The sequence below is a fragment of the Chanodichthys erythropterus genome, chromosome 19 (assembly GCF_024489055.1).
Source record: "Chanodichthys erythropterus isolate Z2021 chromosome 19, ASM2448905v1, whole genome shotgun sequence".
NCBI lineage: Eukaryota > Metazoa > Chordata > Actinopteri > Cypriniformes > Xenocyprididae > Chanodichthys > Chanodichthys erythropterus.
Window position 1 is genome coordinate 11,963,655 of NC_090239.1, and position 16,838 is coordinate 11,980,492.

Here is a 16,838-nt window from a genome sequence, read left to right on the forward strand (position 1 = left end):
TGGATGGATGGATGGATGGATGGATGGATGGATGGATGGATGGTAAGTGGAGAATAACGGAACAACTAAGCCTCAAATATTTCAATTACAACAAAAATAATTATAAAATTACTATTTATTACATAACTGATTTCAAATAAATATCTTGACATGCCCTAATTTAGAGAAGATGTACTTACAGCTGGCACTGGTCACCTTTGATACCCTTGGTGGTACAAAAGCATTTTCCCGTCAGCACCTGGCACACGTTGGCATGGCCATTACATTTGCAGGCTAGAAGAGAAAAAGTGAGAGGGAACCAGACAAAAATGGAAAGATGAGAAATATATAGAGGAAGATAAAGATTAACAGAATGGGGAAAGAGAGATAGAAAGAGAAACAGTATGTAAGCACAGAAACAGAGAGAAAAACAAAGATCTTATGAAGACAGCATATTAGATATTTAATAAAAAAAACTGCATATGCTGCAATTTCAGGAAAAAAGTTTGATCTCAATACAGAATGAGCTTTTTTCATCTAATACATTACTACTCGACATGCCATTCTACCGTGAATTATTACTGCTCCAATAGAGAAATTCTAGGGACACTTCTATGACTAAATCGATTCAAATTCAAATCAGTCTTGGGTATATTTGGAGGTCAAGAGGTCAACTTTGAGGTCAAAGAAGTTGACAAACACAGTGAGATCTGCTCATAGGTGGTCTCTCTCTGCTCTCAGAGAAGTGAGTTTGGCTACATTACATGAAATGAGAACATTAGGTTACAGTCTCCAAGCAACATCACTGATGGAAATCAAAATAATAAATTATGAACCTTAAATCACAGAAACAAACAAACAAACAAAATGGAAAGTTGTTTTCATTCTATGTGCACTAGAAAATAAAACTCTGAATTTATCTGAATTTAGCACCATATCAAAATAATAATATTAATAAAAGTATGTTTAAATAACAGATTTATACTTATAATTACATCTTATAAATGTATTTACAAAAAACAATAAAAAATAATAATACCATTAAATATTATTACAATAATATTATATATTTTAAAGTGTAGTCAGCAGCCATTACGCCAGTCTTTAGTGTCACATGATCTTTCAGATACCATTCTAATATGCTTATTTGATGCTCTTATATTTTCTGCTTTTGTGAAAACTGAATTAAAATAAAAATAATAAAAATAATAATAATAATAATAATAATTCAGGATTCTTCGATGAATAGTTCAAAAGAAGAGCATTTATCTTTCAGTGCCACAGCCACATCTGTACAGTACCACATGTGTACTGAAATTAATTTTCATCCTTTTTGAACAGTAACCTATAATTATTTCTAAAATAAGCTTTAATTCTACACACGCTGTTCATGCTGTGCTTACATCGCTGCAAATCACTGGGCTCTAACAGGCTTTTGTCTGCCAAACTAAATATACATGACAGCACGTATAGGGCCAATTCTATGCCGTCTCTAAATCCCAGCATCCTGTAGGTCGTATTTCAAAGGTTTATGCTGATGTGTGTAAGAACGCCTTTTGTAAGTTGGTCGGCTTTTAAGAAGGAATATGAATATCATATTTCTCAAGAATATGGGAAATATGATAGTGTCTAGTGTTTGCAGGGTGCAGTTTCAGAACTGACGTGCCATCAAGTATTAAAGTAAAGGAGGCCTTGGGCAAAATTTCACAAAAACAACGAGGAAAACAACAAATCCATTTTACAAAATCATACAAAAAAATACTGTAAATAAAACATAAAAACATTGTTTATGGTCTCTAAAGAGTCTCTAAAGACAACAATTTTAGAATTTTTAAACTAGCACATGTTTTGTGATCACTAGCTCTTAATGTTAAACTCCTAGTGGGGGTGTTGGCTCATATCTGTGAGCATAATGGTCTCTGACAGCATATCCTGTTTCACCTAGGAGCAGTGGGCAATGCTGTAAACCGACATCTCCAGGGCAAAAGAGGAAAAAAAACATTGTGACTACGTGTCTATGTGTGATCTTACCTCTCACCTCTGGCAGTGCAACCACCTCTATGACCTCAACACTCATTTCACAGTGAGCTCTATTCTCTATTACCACACAAAATGGAGAATCAAAATGCCCTGTTAGTAGCAGGTGCAAATATTCTCACCTTGGCACTTTCCGCCATTGGTTGGATCTCCGTGGTAACCGGGCAAGCACGTTTCGCAGTGAAGACCGGTGGTGAGGTTACGGCACTGCTCGCACACGCTGCCATTCACACACGTGCTGTGACCATTACACTGGCATGCTGGAAGATAAAAGTTGGTTGTTTAGGAAAAACTCAAGAGTTTGGATTTTTTTTTTTACAATAGCTATTTTGTAGTACTGATGTCAGAGATGACTCTCAGTGTATTATATGAACTAAAGTATCAAAAACTCAAGAGCATTCTAATTCTTTATGCCAAGGACCCCCTAAATAAATGTTTCCCAAGTGAAGGACCCCTTTCCTAAAATATGAAGGTGAATGATAAGATTGATAGTGTAAAGACATTTTTTTTTTTATTATTGTCAATGTACTAAAGCAATTTGAAGAAAAATAATAAAATAAACAAGGTAGATTTAGGTTGATAAGATTTTAAAATATTTTCTAAAATATTTCTAAAGAGTAAAAGAATAAAAAAAAATAATTATATTTGGTGCTCATGTAAAAAAAAATTAATCAATGTTGATATCAGTTGTGCTACTTAATGTTTTTGTGGAAACCGTGATTAACTTTGAAGAATACAAGGTAAAAAAAAAAAAAAAAAACAGTACTTAAGTACTTAAAAAATAGACGTTTATTTGTAACAATGAAAAGTCTTTACTGTCACTTTCAATTTAATGATTCCTTGCTGAATAAAAATGTTAATTTCTTTAAAAACTCTTACAGACTGCTGAATGGTAGTGTATACCACAAAATATGTAAATTTAGGCTTAAAAAATACATACAGTAAAAAAAAAAATCATGTCAAGTTTTTCGGAGATCACCTAGCACCTCTTGTGCCTTCTGGGAGTCCCTGGACCGCAGTTTGAAACCCCTTGTGGAACATTTGCTCTTTAAAGGTCAAGTGTGAATGTGATGGTTTGAATGTTTGAGTTTCTCACCAGGGCACTGGATGAAGGCCCACTCAAAGCCACGCTCTTTTGGACAGAGCCCTGTCTCCAGGACCATGTCTTGGCTATGTCTGGTGGGGCTCTTCATGGGTCCACGATACGAACCCTCCATGCACTGCCCTCGGCCGGTGTTACTGGGGTCTCCACACCAGCCGCAGTCAGGCTGCTCTAAACACTGACCGCATGTACGCAAACCAGAGCAGTTCTGAGCTGAAATGACAGAGAACAGAGAGAGATGAGAGGCCAAAGAAAAAAAAAAAAACTGTAGATTCTGAGAAATAAAAAATGAGAAACAGCAAAGACATGTTTAAAATGATACTTTTTAAAGGAACACTCCACTTTTTTTGAAAATAGGCTCATTTTCCAACTCCCCTAGAGTTAAACAGTTGAGTTTTACCGTTTTCGAATCCATTCAGCCGATCTCCGGTTCTGGCGGTACCACTTTTAGCATAGCTTAGCATAGTTCATTGAATCTGATTACACCGTTAGCATCGCGCTTAAAAATGACCAAAGAGTTTTGATATTTTTCCTATTTAAAACTTGACTCTTCTGTAGTTAAATTGTGTACTAAGACCGACAGAAAATAAAAAGTTGTGATTTTCTAGGCTGATATGGCTAGGAACTATACTCTCATTCCAGCGTAATAATCAAGGAACTTTGCTGCCGTATCATGGCTGCAGCAGGCGCAATGATATTGCACAGCGTCTCTCACAAACGTCTCCATGGTTGCAAGGCACGTTCCCTGTGCAAGCAGGGGCTCACAGGCGCTGCGTAATATCATTGCACTGCTGCAGCCATGGAACGGCAGCAAAGTTCCTTGATTATTACGCCTGAGTGAGAGTATAGTTCCTAGCCATATCAGCCTAGAAAATCACAACTTTTTATTTTCCGTCGGTTTTAGTACATGATTTAACTACAGAAGAGTCAAGTTTTAAATAGGAAAAATATCAAAACTCTTTGGTCATTTTTAAGCGCGATGCTAACGGTCTAATCAGATTCAATGAACTATGCTAAGCTATGCTAAAAGTGGTACCGCCAGAACCGGAGATCGGCTGAATGGATTCGAAAACAGTAAAACTCAACTGTTTAACTCTAGGGGAGTTGGAAAATTAGCCTATTTTCAAAAAAAGTGGAGTGTTCCTTTAAGATCTCACAGGGCATATCATTCAACTGACTGAGTAATATGCTCTCAAATACCACCAGAAAGTTCACTCTCCCAAAAGAGCACATCAGAGCCATATGCGTCAGCCTCTTATGGTTTGATCCACCTCCCTGGCAGCCAAATCACATCTCTTAGGATCTCAGACCACACAACAACAAGCATTACGCACAAAGTGTGTCCAGGGTCAACACGATGGCAGCAATAATGGTGAAAAAGCACAATGTTAGTCATTATGCTGGCAGGAGTTCATGGATTCTCAACTGCAGGAGCTGACAGATCCTGAACAGCACCATATGATTTAATTCGGCATGCAATAAAAATCATTTGTTTAGGGGTGAGGAGATGTCTAGACGGGCTAGGCATTGAGAACAGATGAGACAACATCTCTGGGAAGGAAAATGCATCCCTGCCGATTCAAATAGTCAAGGGTCACATGTTCACAGACGTAAATTGATTGGCACCCCACAAATGAAAAAAGAAAGATGGCAGTTCAGCTATCAAATATGACTGGTTTCAAAGTCACATCAAAATTGAGACCATTTAGATACTTTCTGGACTTTTTGTTTATAATTCACTGGTTAATAATGTTACAAGGAAAAAATAGTTTGTCTTCGTAATCCTGTAAAAAATAAAATAAAAAATTAAGCCAGAAATGGCTGTTGAAATCTGGCAGCAATGATGTCTGAGTCTGAGTCTGTGCAGTGAATGTGAGGTGGAGCCACGGTATCAAAGTCCAGCCCTTATTCCCGCAGACTAAATCATGACGTTACACCCTGTCTTTATTAGGGGTGGGACAAAATATTTTTAGGGCAATATATTGTTGTCCTTTTCCGTGCGATACAAGAGTCGATACGCTGGTGCCAACTTTCGATATTGTAATTAATAAAATAAGGTGCTCTAAATGGATTTCCCCGCTGCCAGCGTCGCTACTTCATGGTTTCTCAAGGCGGCGCTCAACACATTAATGAAGGAAATGTGAGCATAAGTTAACTAGCCTAAGAAAAAGAGGTTTTAATGGGATGGTGGACAGCAGTGTGAGTAAAATAATAGATGCCCCAGCCATGTTTAAATTGATAGTTCACCCAAAAATGAAATTTAGCCCATGATTTACTCACCTTCAAGCCATATACATGTGTATATGACAATCTTCTTTCAGATGAACAAAATCTGAGATTTATTTAAAACTATCCTGGGGCGTGTTTTGAAGCCCCAAATAAATGCATCTATCCATCATAAATATAATCTGTATGGCACCAGGGGGTTAATAAAGGCCTTCTGAAGAGATGCAATGGGTTTTTTGTAATCATATTTAAAATTTTATTAACTATAATAACTAGCTTCCAGCAGGCAGCCATATATATCGATTTGCACTGAAATGACGTGATGCGATGACGACGCATGACACGATGGCAAACGCGGAAGCTCAGAGGATAGAGCAAAACAAAACACCGGTCGCGAATTAGAAGTCTAAAATGTCGGAGAATTTCAATACAAGAGAAGAGGAGATTGAGTTTGTTGTACAGCCCTATTTGTTTAAACCGCGAGAGGCATCTAAGCTTACAATACTCCTACATCCCGCATCATACATCACTTCAGGGGTTACTCATTTGGCGCAAGTCGACAGTATGCATACGGTCATCTGGCGAAAGCTAGTTATTTTAGATTATAAAGTTTTAAATATGGATATTTTTCTTACAGGAACCCGTCGCTTCTCTTCAGAAGGCCTTTATTAACCTCCTGGAGCCATATGGATTATATTTATGATGGATGGATGCATTTTTGGGGGGCTTCAAAACATGCCTCCCATTAGGATATTTTTAAATATATCTCTGATTGTGTTCATCTGAAAGAAGATAATGATATACACCTAGGATGGATAGAGTGTGAGTAAATCATAATTTTCATTTTTGGGTGATCTATCCCTTTAAGTCCAAAGTCTGGGCCCACTTCGGCTTTTATACCATAAATGGGACAAAAAAAATCGGCAAAGAGTATGTAATATGCAAGAACTGCCTGGTAAAAGTGAAGTGCATGGGTAATACCATGAACATGGATAGTCACTTGCAACACCATCACCCAGATCTCATTGAAAATATTTAATTTGCTTAAAACGTCAAATTTAATTTACAGACTGAAAAACTTTCTGTGTTGTTTTCTAAGAGTTTGGACTTGAATAAAGAGAAAACCTGCACAACACTTTCAAATGTCACACTTTCAGACATTTTGTTTTCATAGTTAGACACATATCGTGATGTATGATTATAAGATTGTCTAGCATTATATTATCTCAGAATTACTGTATCGTGATATAATTGGTATCGTGAGCCATGTATCGTGTTTCGTATCGTATCATAAGGTACCCTGTGATTCCTATTCCTAGTCTTTAAAACCAAACTTAGAGAAACCAACACTATCTAAAATAACATAAACCATCTTTGGAACACAATTTATTTGAAGTGTAATTGTCTTAAATAGTTAAATTTCAAGTGTCGCTGATAATTGTGGAGAGAGTCAGAGAAACGGAGAGATGTAGGACAAATAGATGATGTCTGGCAGTGCGACAAGGACATGGTACAAAACAGACTATAAACAAATGCCCTTCAGCCCAACATAGCAGTGGCAGCAGCCGCCAGATTTAAGGGCGAATATATCAGACTGTTACAATACGGGGTCGACACACACAAGCTCCCAACATCCCGGTGCAAATCATTGCCGCGCAAAAATATACACCTTCACAAGTGTGAGTCAAACTCATCCAAGCATGCTCCGACAGAGACAAAGCACCCTGAAGAGAAAAAGAAGAAAAACTGAGAGAAAAAAAAAGAAAAACATGAAGCAGAAATAGATCTTTAAAATGGCACTGACACAGGCCGGGGCTTATGGTGGAGCAGTTGAAATGTTAAGTAACCATCACTTGGAAGGAGCGATACATTTTGGTGACAAAAAGGTTTCTTCAGCCAGACAGATTTGCAGACTCGTACCACCTCTTTCTGGCGGAGAGCTTTTAATTCATTTTCCATCAGACTGAGCATAATGGAAGTTCTATCAGTAAGTCTAGGCCTGTCATAAAAACACACTACAGTCAGGAAAGTGTCCATGTGTCCCCTGTACTCTTACCTCACTATCTGATAGAGTGAAATAAGACATCATGAGCACTTAAAGCCTCAAGTCTGAAGGACAAACATAACTTGGCATAATGCAGGATGTGCACAGCTGTGTACCAAATAAATACACAGCAAACAAGTTCAATAGCAATGAATATGAATGTGAACTACACATTAAGCTAAGTGAAAAATCAGGAACATTAAGGTGTTGAAGAGATGTCAAGGCCTCTTTTTTAATACTCCCTGCAGAACACTTCCGCCTAATGTCGTTCACTATCACGTTTTCCTTAAAGTTTCTATCACTTAGCGTGCCGATACGTGCCATAGGAATCCATTCTTGAATAGCCAAGAGGGAAGAGCGAATGCTTAGGCAGACAAATTGAAACACTAATTGCACATTACAGGCGGATCAGAGGCCAAGCAGTTCAGCTAATGGGATGAAACAACAGATCTGATAGAGATGAAGAACCCACACTATCCAGGCTGCTGACAGGCACTGATTGGTTGTATCTTTCTCTGAAAAGCTCCACAGAGCAACTTTCTCATCACTGGGAAGACTCACATGGAAACCCTTCCAAGAAACAAGGCTAAGGGCTTCATGAGATAACAGCTCTTGTAATTCCAACATACAACATTTCCCACCAACAAATACGTACAATCAGTTCAAAGCCCAAAATATTCTTATAAAGAAAATTAACAATTATTAAAAAATATATACATACATTTAAAAATATAGACTACCAATACTTCTGCATTAATTAAAAATAAAGTAAAAATACAGCAAAAACACTACAGTTATGAAATAACTATAACTATAAATAATATAAAACTTTTTTTTTATATACATTTTAAAATGTAATTTATTTCAGTGATATCAAAGCAAAATTTTCAGTAGTCATTACTCCAGGCTTCAGTGCCATGTGATTCTTTGGAAATCATTGTAATATGCTGATTTAGTGCACAATAAATATATATTTTTTTTTTATTATCAATGTTGAAACGTTCAATCAATCAATCAATTTTGCTGTGCTGCTTAATATTTTTGTGAAAACTGATATTCAGGATTCTCTGATGAATAGAAAGTTCAAAAGAACAGCATTTATTTGAAATGTAAGTCTTAACATTATCAGTAACATTATAAATGTCTTTACTGTCCATTTTGATCAATTTAATGCACCCTTTCAAAAAAAAAAAAAAAAAAATTTACTACCACTTGTAGGTTCCTTTTGTATGTATTTTGGCTAATATTTACATAGTGCTACTGTACCAATAATAGTGTAGTACTATTATTACTAGTACATTTAACAAATTGTACTGTGCTCAGTTGTTTTTCCCCTGAAAATCAGAAACAAAAATAAAAAACATAGATTCTTCATCATGACTAATGGCCACAATATGTAAATAAGGACACTCACACACGCAGTCTGCTGTCTGCCACTCTAGACACTGGCCATAGGGAAAGGAGATAACATAGGCATTGGAGTCCACACAGCGTTTGGTGCTTCCACACCACATGCATTCCATGGCCTGGCTGGTGCAGTTCTCACAGGTGGTTCGCAGTGAGCAGGGCATCTTACAAGGACGGGCGTTCTGGTTCGGGCTCACTGCAGAATAGAAAATATGTATGAGGTTAGTGAAAAGGAATTGCTTATGTATATGGGCTCATTTTCAATGAAAATAAAGAGAACAGGAGAATGGAACAGGAACTCACCGACTGGTTTCTCACAGATGAGGCCATCTGTGTTGGCGGTGCAGGGATTGGCCCTGAGGCCAGACACCTGAGCTCTCTCCAGGTAAGCACAGAAGCCTGAGTCATTGGGCTCACTGGGCAGCCACTGCAGAGAGGTGTTAGTGAATGGAGACTTGTCCTCCCAGCCCCAGTATGACACGTTGATCTTCCTCAGGCCCACCCACGGGGACAATTTCTGCAGGACAAACACAATGAGTCACAGGAAACATTAACAAAATTAGGGACTAAACTAATTTTGAACAGAGGATGCATCAATCATAATTATGTTCATAGAATGCGAGTATACACTACCATTGAAATGTTTGGGGTCAGTAATATTTTTTTTTTGTTTTTAATGAATACTTTTATTAAGCAATGATGCATTAAATTCATCAAAAGACATTATAAAAAATTTTAATAATAAAAAAAAACAATTCTATTTCAAATAAACGCTGTTTTTTTTTTTACTTTCTATTCATAAAAGGATTATAAAACTATAAGCACAAAAACAACATGTTAAATTGCAATTATATTTAACAAAATTACGCTTTTACTCTATTTCTGATCAAATAAATGCTGCCTTGGTGAGTTTGAGACTTTTTTTCAAAAACTGACCCAAACTTTCAAAAGGTATAGTGAAAAAGCCAGTCAAAATTTTGGACACACTCGACTGAATTTGTTTTTCATGATCTTAAAAAAACGTTTGATCTAAAGACTTACGCTTAATTGTTTGAAACTAGGATTGTGTCTATAGCCCTATTTTGACTGTAATTGTTTCTCATAGGGTCGTAAGGTATTTTCAACATTTTCATGGGATAGTCAGAGATTTTATTGCCATCTAAATCCAGAATGTTTTTCTCCCACCACCCACGTAAAAATACCTGGCCGAAATTACCTACTGTTTTTTGACACACACCAAGGTTGTGTGGTAATTTAACTGCCATCCCAATCCACATCTCTGAGTTTACAAGAAGAGATCGATTCAAAATTCACTGTTTAAATCCTTTTTGACCACTGCAGAGCACTGTACGATAACTGTTGTGCCTCACTGTAAATTGCATGCGTTTTAAAGATGTACACTTTTATTACTGAAATGCTGGAAAGTATTTACAAGAACAATATTTCATCACCGCTCCACCTCAGCAAGTGGGAGCTGCTAAGAACAAAAAGGAGAAAGAGAAGAAAAGCACATAAACATTTGAATTGGACCGTTATTGTGGCAGCAACAGATATGTAATACAATTTTAAAATATTACATACATTAAAAATATAAACCAGGCAGCTTTTTTATGTTTACCTCATGTAAATTTCCACATTTTTAAAATGACATGCATCATTTTGAGATAAAATGCAAGACAGAAAACAATTTCAACTATAGTGCATCTACCTTCCTATTTTTAAACAGGAGATTTAAATAATCAAACAATAATTAGGATAGTACTCTTCCTATTATTAAATGAAATATGAATTTATTCTTATTATTCCAAGCATGAGACATTTTATTTACAGCAGACAATCATGTGACTGACCAAGTGAGCACCGCATTCCTAGGCTCGTAGAAATCACAAATCTCGCATCTCCACCGTGAATAAATCACAATACGAATGCATGAGTTTTATCAATGAGGTGCAATGCAAATTTATTTTTACAGGCATCCACATGAGACACAATTTCTGTCTGAATTGGCCTTTAGTATGATTTTCTTTATAAAACTAACATTTTAATATAACAAATGGGTGAGTTGGATTGCATAGTGAAGGAAAATCAGGCAACAAGTGGCCAGAAAACATATGAACTTCTTGAATACTGTTTTAAAAGCATCCCAGAAGTGGAAGTTGGTTGAGAGAATGATGACCAAAATGTGGAGAGCTGTAATCTAGGCAAAGGCTGGCTATATAATATAAGATAGCATTGATGTGCTTGACATTTTTTGGTCACTACATAATTCTCATACTTTTATTTTTGTTATTTCATAATTTTGATGACTTTACTATCATTCTAGAATGTGGAATACATTGATAAGGGATGAGAATGTGGGTCCAAAATTTTGACTGGAAGTGTACATATGAGCAGACACAAACCTTTCCCTTCTGCTGGTACTTCTGCAATTCTTCCAGCACAAAGTCCACCTGCTTTGCTGTGGTAAGGGAGGCGATGTTTCCCTCCAGGTTCTTGCAGTAGTGCTGAGCATTGTCATAGCTCTCCCTGCTGGAGTTGATCTGCAGACAGGCCTCCCCAACATTGCTCCAGCCGTCTCCACACAGCTGGGCTACAGAGAGGTCATGAGATGTAGAGGAATTAGGAGCTTTTAACTTAAACCTCATATTTTTTCCATTTCTCGTTTGATCTCTGTTCTTCAGAGACAGCAGGAGAGCTCTTAACATAATGAAAATTACTCTTTAGAACCAAGTGAAGCTCTAAAAGGGCTAATTCAAGCAAAGTGGATGGTTAAAGAAATTGTGGTAAATGCCAAGCACAATCAGAGTGAATCATTTAGCAAATTTACAATTCAAAGACGACAAAAGGTATCCTGATTCTCAGGTTTCTTTAGGTCAGAAATTACAAAGAGCACAAAATTCAAGTACAACCCAAATTAAATTTAAAGCTACAATATGTAAATTTTTCACCTATTCAAAACAAAGGAGTAGCTTGATGACACCGAGTTAAAGGATTAGTTCACTTTCGAATTAAAATTTCCTGATAATTTACTCACCCCCATGTCATCCAAGATGTTCATGTCTTTCTTTCTTCAGTTGAAAAGAAATTAAAGTTTTTGATGACAACATTCCAGGATTTTTCTCCAAATAGTGGACATCAATGGAGCCCAAACGGTTGAAGGTCAAAATTAGTTTACAGTGGTCCCAGACGAGAAATAAGGGTCTTATCTAGAGAAACCATCGCTTATTTTCTAAAAAAAATAAAAATAAAAAATTGTATACGTTTTAACCATAAATGCTCATCTTGAACTGAGAAGAGGGCTAGTTCAAGATGAGCATTTATTGTTAAAACTTATATATTTTTTTATAGAAAATGAGCGATGGCTTCTCTAGATAAGACTTTTATTCCTCGTCTGGGATCGTGTAGAACGTTTTGAAGCTGCAATGAAACTGTAATTTTGACCTTCAACCATTTGGGCTCCATTGAAGTCCACTATATGGAGAAAAATCCTGCGATGTTTTCATCAAAAACCTTAATTTATTTTTTTGACTGAAGAAAGAAAGACATGAACATCTTGGATGACATGGGGGCGAGTAAATTTTCAGGACAATTTAATTTGAAAGTGAACTAATCCTTTAATTTTAAAATGTATTGTATGATGGAGAAAATGATGTAATGCTTAGCTACTTGACAAAAAAGTGTTTTTCTCTGAGGCATGGTAAAAGCATGGTACTCTCTGAAAATCAAGAAAACTAGATTTAAACAGTAAGACTAAACATGTTGAGTTATACAACAATAATTCATTTTCTGTCCATAAATGTAACCAAATAGTTGTTCCCTTGCTTAATAAAACATGTAATATATTAAAGCGTCTTTGGTGTTTCCATGGTTTCTACAACTTAAAACATAAAACTGAGGGTAACACGGATATGACGCCATTGACAGGCGACTCCCGGACATGTCCCGTATCCTTGGTTAAAATCGCGATTTTCTCGTGATTTAGAAATAGTTGGAAACATTTGTGATATTTTAAGTACTCAACTGAACAAAATATATAACACTGGCCTAGTGATTTTGGGATATTTTACTGCAAAAACCTTACATATTGTGCCTTTAAAAACAAAGAAAGTAGAGGGAAGGGAATTGGTACCTGTTTAAATCTGCTAAAAACAGGATGAGTTACAAAAATCTAGTGACCTTCCTGTCTTGACAACATTTTAACGTGCACTCCTCACATAAAAGCTGTTCCAAAAGGAAAGATAGCTTCTTTTGGCCAATAAATAAGCCCACAATGCACTGTGCTAAGCTCAGTGGATAAAATTAATTTTTAGATGGCAGATGAGTGTATTTAAACTAAATTCTCTATTTTACCCAACATAAGCATGCTATTTATATTTATGCTCATCATGTCTTTAACTTGGCAGCATGTTAATGGCAAAGACCACTGGAATCAATTGTGAATCATGTGTGAAGCCCAATTGACAAGCCCAATTTTGACCGTCAGTATCTGTTCACAAAATGAAAAATCTCTCCCACAATCCTCTACCGTTCATACCAGGAAGGGTGTGGCATTCCTGCTGCTGAGGATCCCATTGGCAGCTGAAGTTGAGGGAGCAGCTCTTGCAGTTGGCCATCTTACTGCAAATCTGCTCATTCCTGATTGTACATTTGGTGAAATTCTTGACCGTCTAGTAAAAGGAAAATAAAAAGTGATATCAACAAACACAAGACTTCTAGTATATATAATTGTGAAGTGTAGCACTGGTGCCCTCTGAAGGCCAACTTACAGCAGTGCAGTTACTTAGAGCTGAGATGCATTTCTTGCTTTCACACCACTGACATCCATTAGTGTTGGCGGTACAGCTGGTGCAGTCTGAGAAGCGGTAACATCTCTCATCCACCGTGGCTAGAGCAGAGACAGATTGAAAAAAATAAAGTAGAAATGGTGAGACGAAGGGCAAAAGAGTTTAGTACCCCAAAATGTGACAGTCTTAAGTATTACTATTCAACAGTTATGAGGCATACATTAATCTACAGGAACATCTAAGCTTTTCCAAAGCCAACTCTCATATCAAACTTTTAATCAAAGTAGAAGAGAAACGTTTAGCACTTCAAACTCCACCCATTCCCCATTTACTTCCAATTGCATGACTTCAAACAGTGGGACTTGTGTAAAGAATCAAAGAAGCCTCTGTTCTACATCTCTATCCTTTGACAATCCTTTATTCAATAATTAAGAGTGTCTCCATGTCCTTACTTCACTACAGAAACATTTATTTCCCATTCCTTAGACTTAAAAAGCTCTCTCTCACACACATACACATACACCACAGTAACATTTCCTGCACAGCTGCTGAATCTACAGCAAATATCTGAATCCAGGGCTGTAACCATCAAACTATACATAGGTGGATTAGAACCCGGAACCTCTGACACAGTTAACAAAATTTCTACCACCAGACCATTAGGGAATTCAAATAATAATTGCAGATCTATGTATTTATTCACTAATGTGAAGAATCTCAGGACTAACAATATTTTGTATTGTTGATATAGTAGGTGTAAGAATTAAACTATCACAATAAAGATGAGTTCTCAATGTACTATTAAAATTGATTTCTGGACATCACAATGTTTTTGTTTTTTTTCTACAATTGTTAGAAACATTTCCTTCACTGTTCTGTTTCTTAATGCTTCATATATAAAAAGGGTCCCCCCAATGTTCAAGACATGGTTACGGCCTTCTCTGAATCTGTCTAACGATGTATGTCATCAGAAATGAATCCATCAGAGCAGTTATTCAATTAATACTCACTTACTGAAATCATTATATATAGTTAAAGATGTGCATTCACGGAGCTTTTGTGAAAACCATTTCTGTTTACATTTAAAACAGAAATGTTATGTAACAATGTAAAAGTCTTTATTGTCACGTTTGATAAATTCAAAGTGTCCTTGTTGAATAAAAGTAATGATTTCTTTCAAAAAAGTTTTTTTTGCTGTCTCCAACAGCAAAAAAAGAATACCAGTGATTATTACAAACCCTGTTTTTGCAGTGAGGAAATCCTAGTTTACACACACAGCCCCCTCTCAATGTTTTATTGTTTTTGATATTTAATTTATTGTTTGTTTTATTTTTAAAAATATTAAAAAATATTTTTAAAATATTAAAATGTTTATAATATATATATATTAAAATAGCAAATATTTATTAAATAAGTATTTTAATTTAATGTTATTAAAAGTTATTATTAAAAAATAATTACATTTAAGTTTCACCAACCTTAAGTAGATAAAACAGTACTTACTTCATTTATAATTTAGTGACTGATTTATCAAGTCATTTTGACTGATTAAATAAAAAATTGGATCATAAGCGTAATTCCTTAAGAAATCTGACAACAATAGTCATGTTGTATGCTTGTGTTAGAGTGCTTCCAGCATCTTGCCATTATTTCATAGAACACAGTCTTTATCTCATACGATTTAATTTAGACTCCAGGTTCATATTTTTTCCCTTGCCACTTGAGATTCCGCAGTGGCAAACAGCGGTGAAGAAAACACTGAGACACACAGGCAACATAAACAAGGCCAGCACTGCCAGGGATTATCCCAGCATGTGTCTCTCAAGACCTCAGGTTTGAATTTCAAATCAAACACAACAAAGCCAAATATTGCATTGGCTGGAGGTCCACACACTCACTTTGAAAGACTCAGTTCTGGCTGGTTTTGTGTGATTGGTTGTGTTCTGACATGTGGCAAAAGATCAAACAGACTGGCAGTCCTGCAGAGCAGAGGAGAGCTGTGGGAAACTGTCCACTGTGTCTGCTTCAGACAGCTTGTGCCCCCTCCATTACTCTCTCATTAACACAGCCAGTGCACAATGTAGCAGACAAACCCGAGGGCTTAGATCAATACACACAAGACTGATTCCTTGGCTTGGGCACGGTAGAAAATGTTTTAGTTGAGGGTGGCAGCCTCTACAGTACTTCCAGATACCTACCAGCTTTGGCAGGGCAGAATGGAGCAGGTGTAGTACTGTTAGTGAAGCTGGGTTCCCAGGACACACAGCGGCCCCCTTTCCAAACACAGCGAACGCCAGGGCCTGCGGCCTCGCAGCGCTCCTGCCCCAGGAAGGCCTCACAGCTGGGCGGCCTGTATATCAGCACGTCATTCAGAAGGACACTAGAGAAACCCCCAAACACATACATGGATCTAGAAAGAGAAGAAGATAAAGATGGTTGAGTAGACGACAACATTTTGTGAGAGTTTGTGTGTGTGTGTGTGTGTGTGTGTGTGTGGGGGGGGTGTTTCTCACCCATTACTGGTTACTGCTGTATGTCCAAAGCGATTCACGTCTCTGTGCAAGTTTGGTTTGGGAAGGACTTTCCATTCGTCACATGCTGTAAGAAAAAAGGCACATGGAAAATAAAACATTTATGAGTTTTTCATGACCTTTCCATTTATTTTTGATTAGGGTTGAACTGGTTCAACTATTTCATTAAGTAGAACCAGTTTTAAAATTATTTGCTCAAAAATTAGACATCACTATGCAATATTTTAATACCTTAGTTCAAAGAACAAGTACAAAAATGTATTTTCCCGAAGGGAATCTACATGGACTTAATTTCCACGACTTTTCCAGGAAAACACAATTTTAAAATTCTCTGATATTTTTCTGGCTTCCCTAGTAAAAAACTAAAATATTTAAAATACATTTATTTCATTCTAAGTATAGTTCAAATATATTAACATATTTAATGACATATCGCTTCAGACTTATTGATCTAAAAATTATAATTAAACTTTATTTGGAGTACTACTTGTGCACAATGCACATTTCTTAATATTAAGCATAAAAAGTGTTTTAATGTCAATACTGATAAGGATTGCATGAACATTGAATAATATTAGTCTTTAAATTCAGGATATTTAAAGTGTACCTAAAGTATACTTGCAATAGTTCCACTTTAGTACAATCAATATACATAAGTATATCTTTAGTTGGACCTCAGCACTACTTCCGCACAATTAAAGCACATTAATTACAAAATTAGTTGTTTA

At 36.4% G+C, this 16,838-nt stretch overlaps 1 protein-coding gene across 1 annotated transcript in view; it reads right to left on the minus strand.

Annotated features, from left to right (window-relative positions):
- The window catches only part of atrnl1b (attractin-like 1b), a 105,895-nt gene that overhangs the window by 68,517 nt on the left and 20,540 nt on the right, over nucleotides 1–16,838 (minus strand). The window contains exons 11-20 of the mRNA XM_067369334.1: nucleotides 16,093–16,177; nucleotides 15,778–15,989; nucleotides 13,562–13,680; nucleotides 13,330–13,462; nucleotides 11,198–11,385; nucleotides 9,099–9,312; nucleotides 8,803–8,991; nucleotides 3,113–3,331; nucleotides 2,139–2,276; nucleotides 180–273 (exon numbers count right to left, since the gene is read on the minus strand). Of these exons, the coding sequence (XP_067225435.1) occupies nucleotides 180–273; nucleotides 2,139–2,276; nucleotides 3,113–3,331; nucleotides 8,803–8,991; nucleotides 9,099–9,312; nucleotides 11,198–11,385; nucleotides 13,330–13,462; nucleotides 13,562–13,680; nucleotides 15,778–15,989; nucleotides 16,093–16,177 (1,591 nt within the window). The remainder of the gene's footprint in view (nucleotides 1–179; nucleotides 274–2,138; nucleotides 2,277–3,112; nucleotides 3,332–8,802; nucleotides 8,992–9,098; nucleotides 9,313–11,197; nucleotides 11,386–13,329; nucleotides 13,463–13,561; nucleotides 13,681–15,777; nucleotides 15,990–16,092; nucleotides 16,178–16,838) is intronic.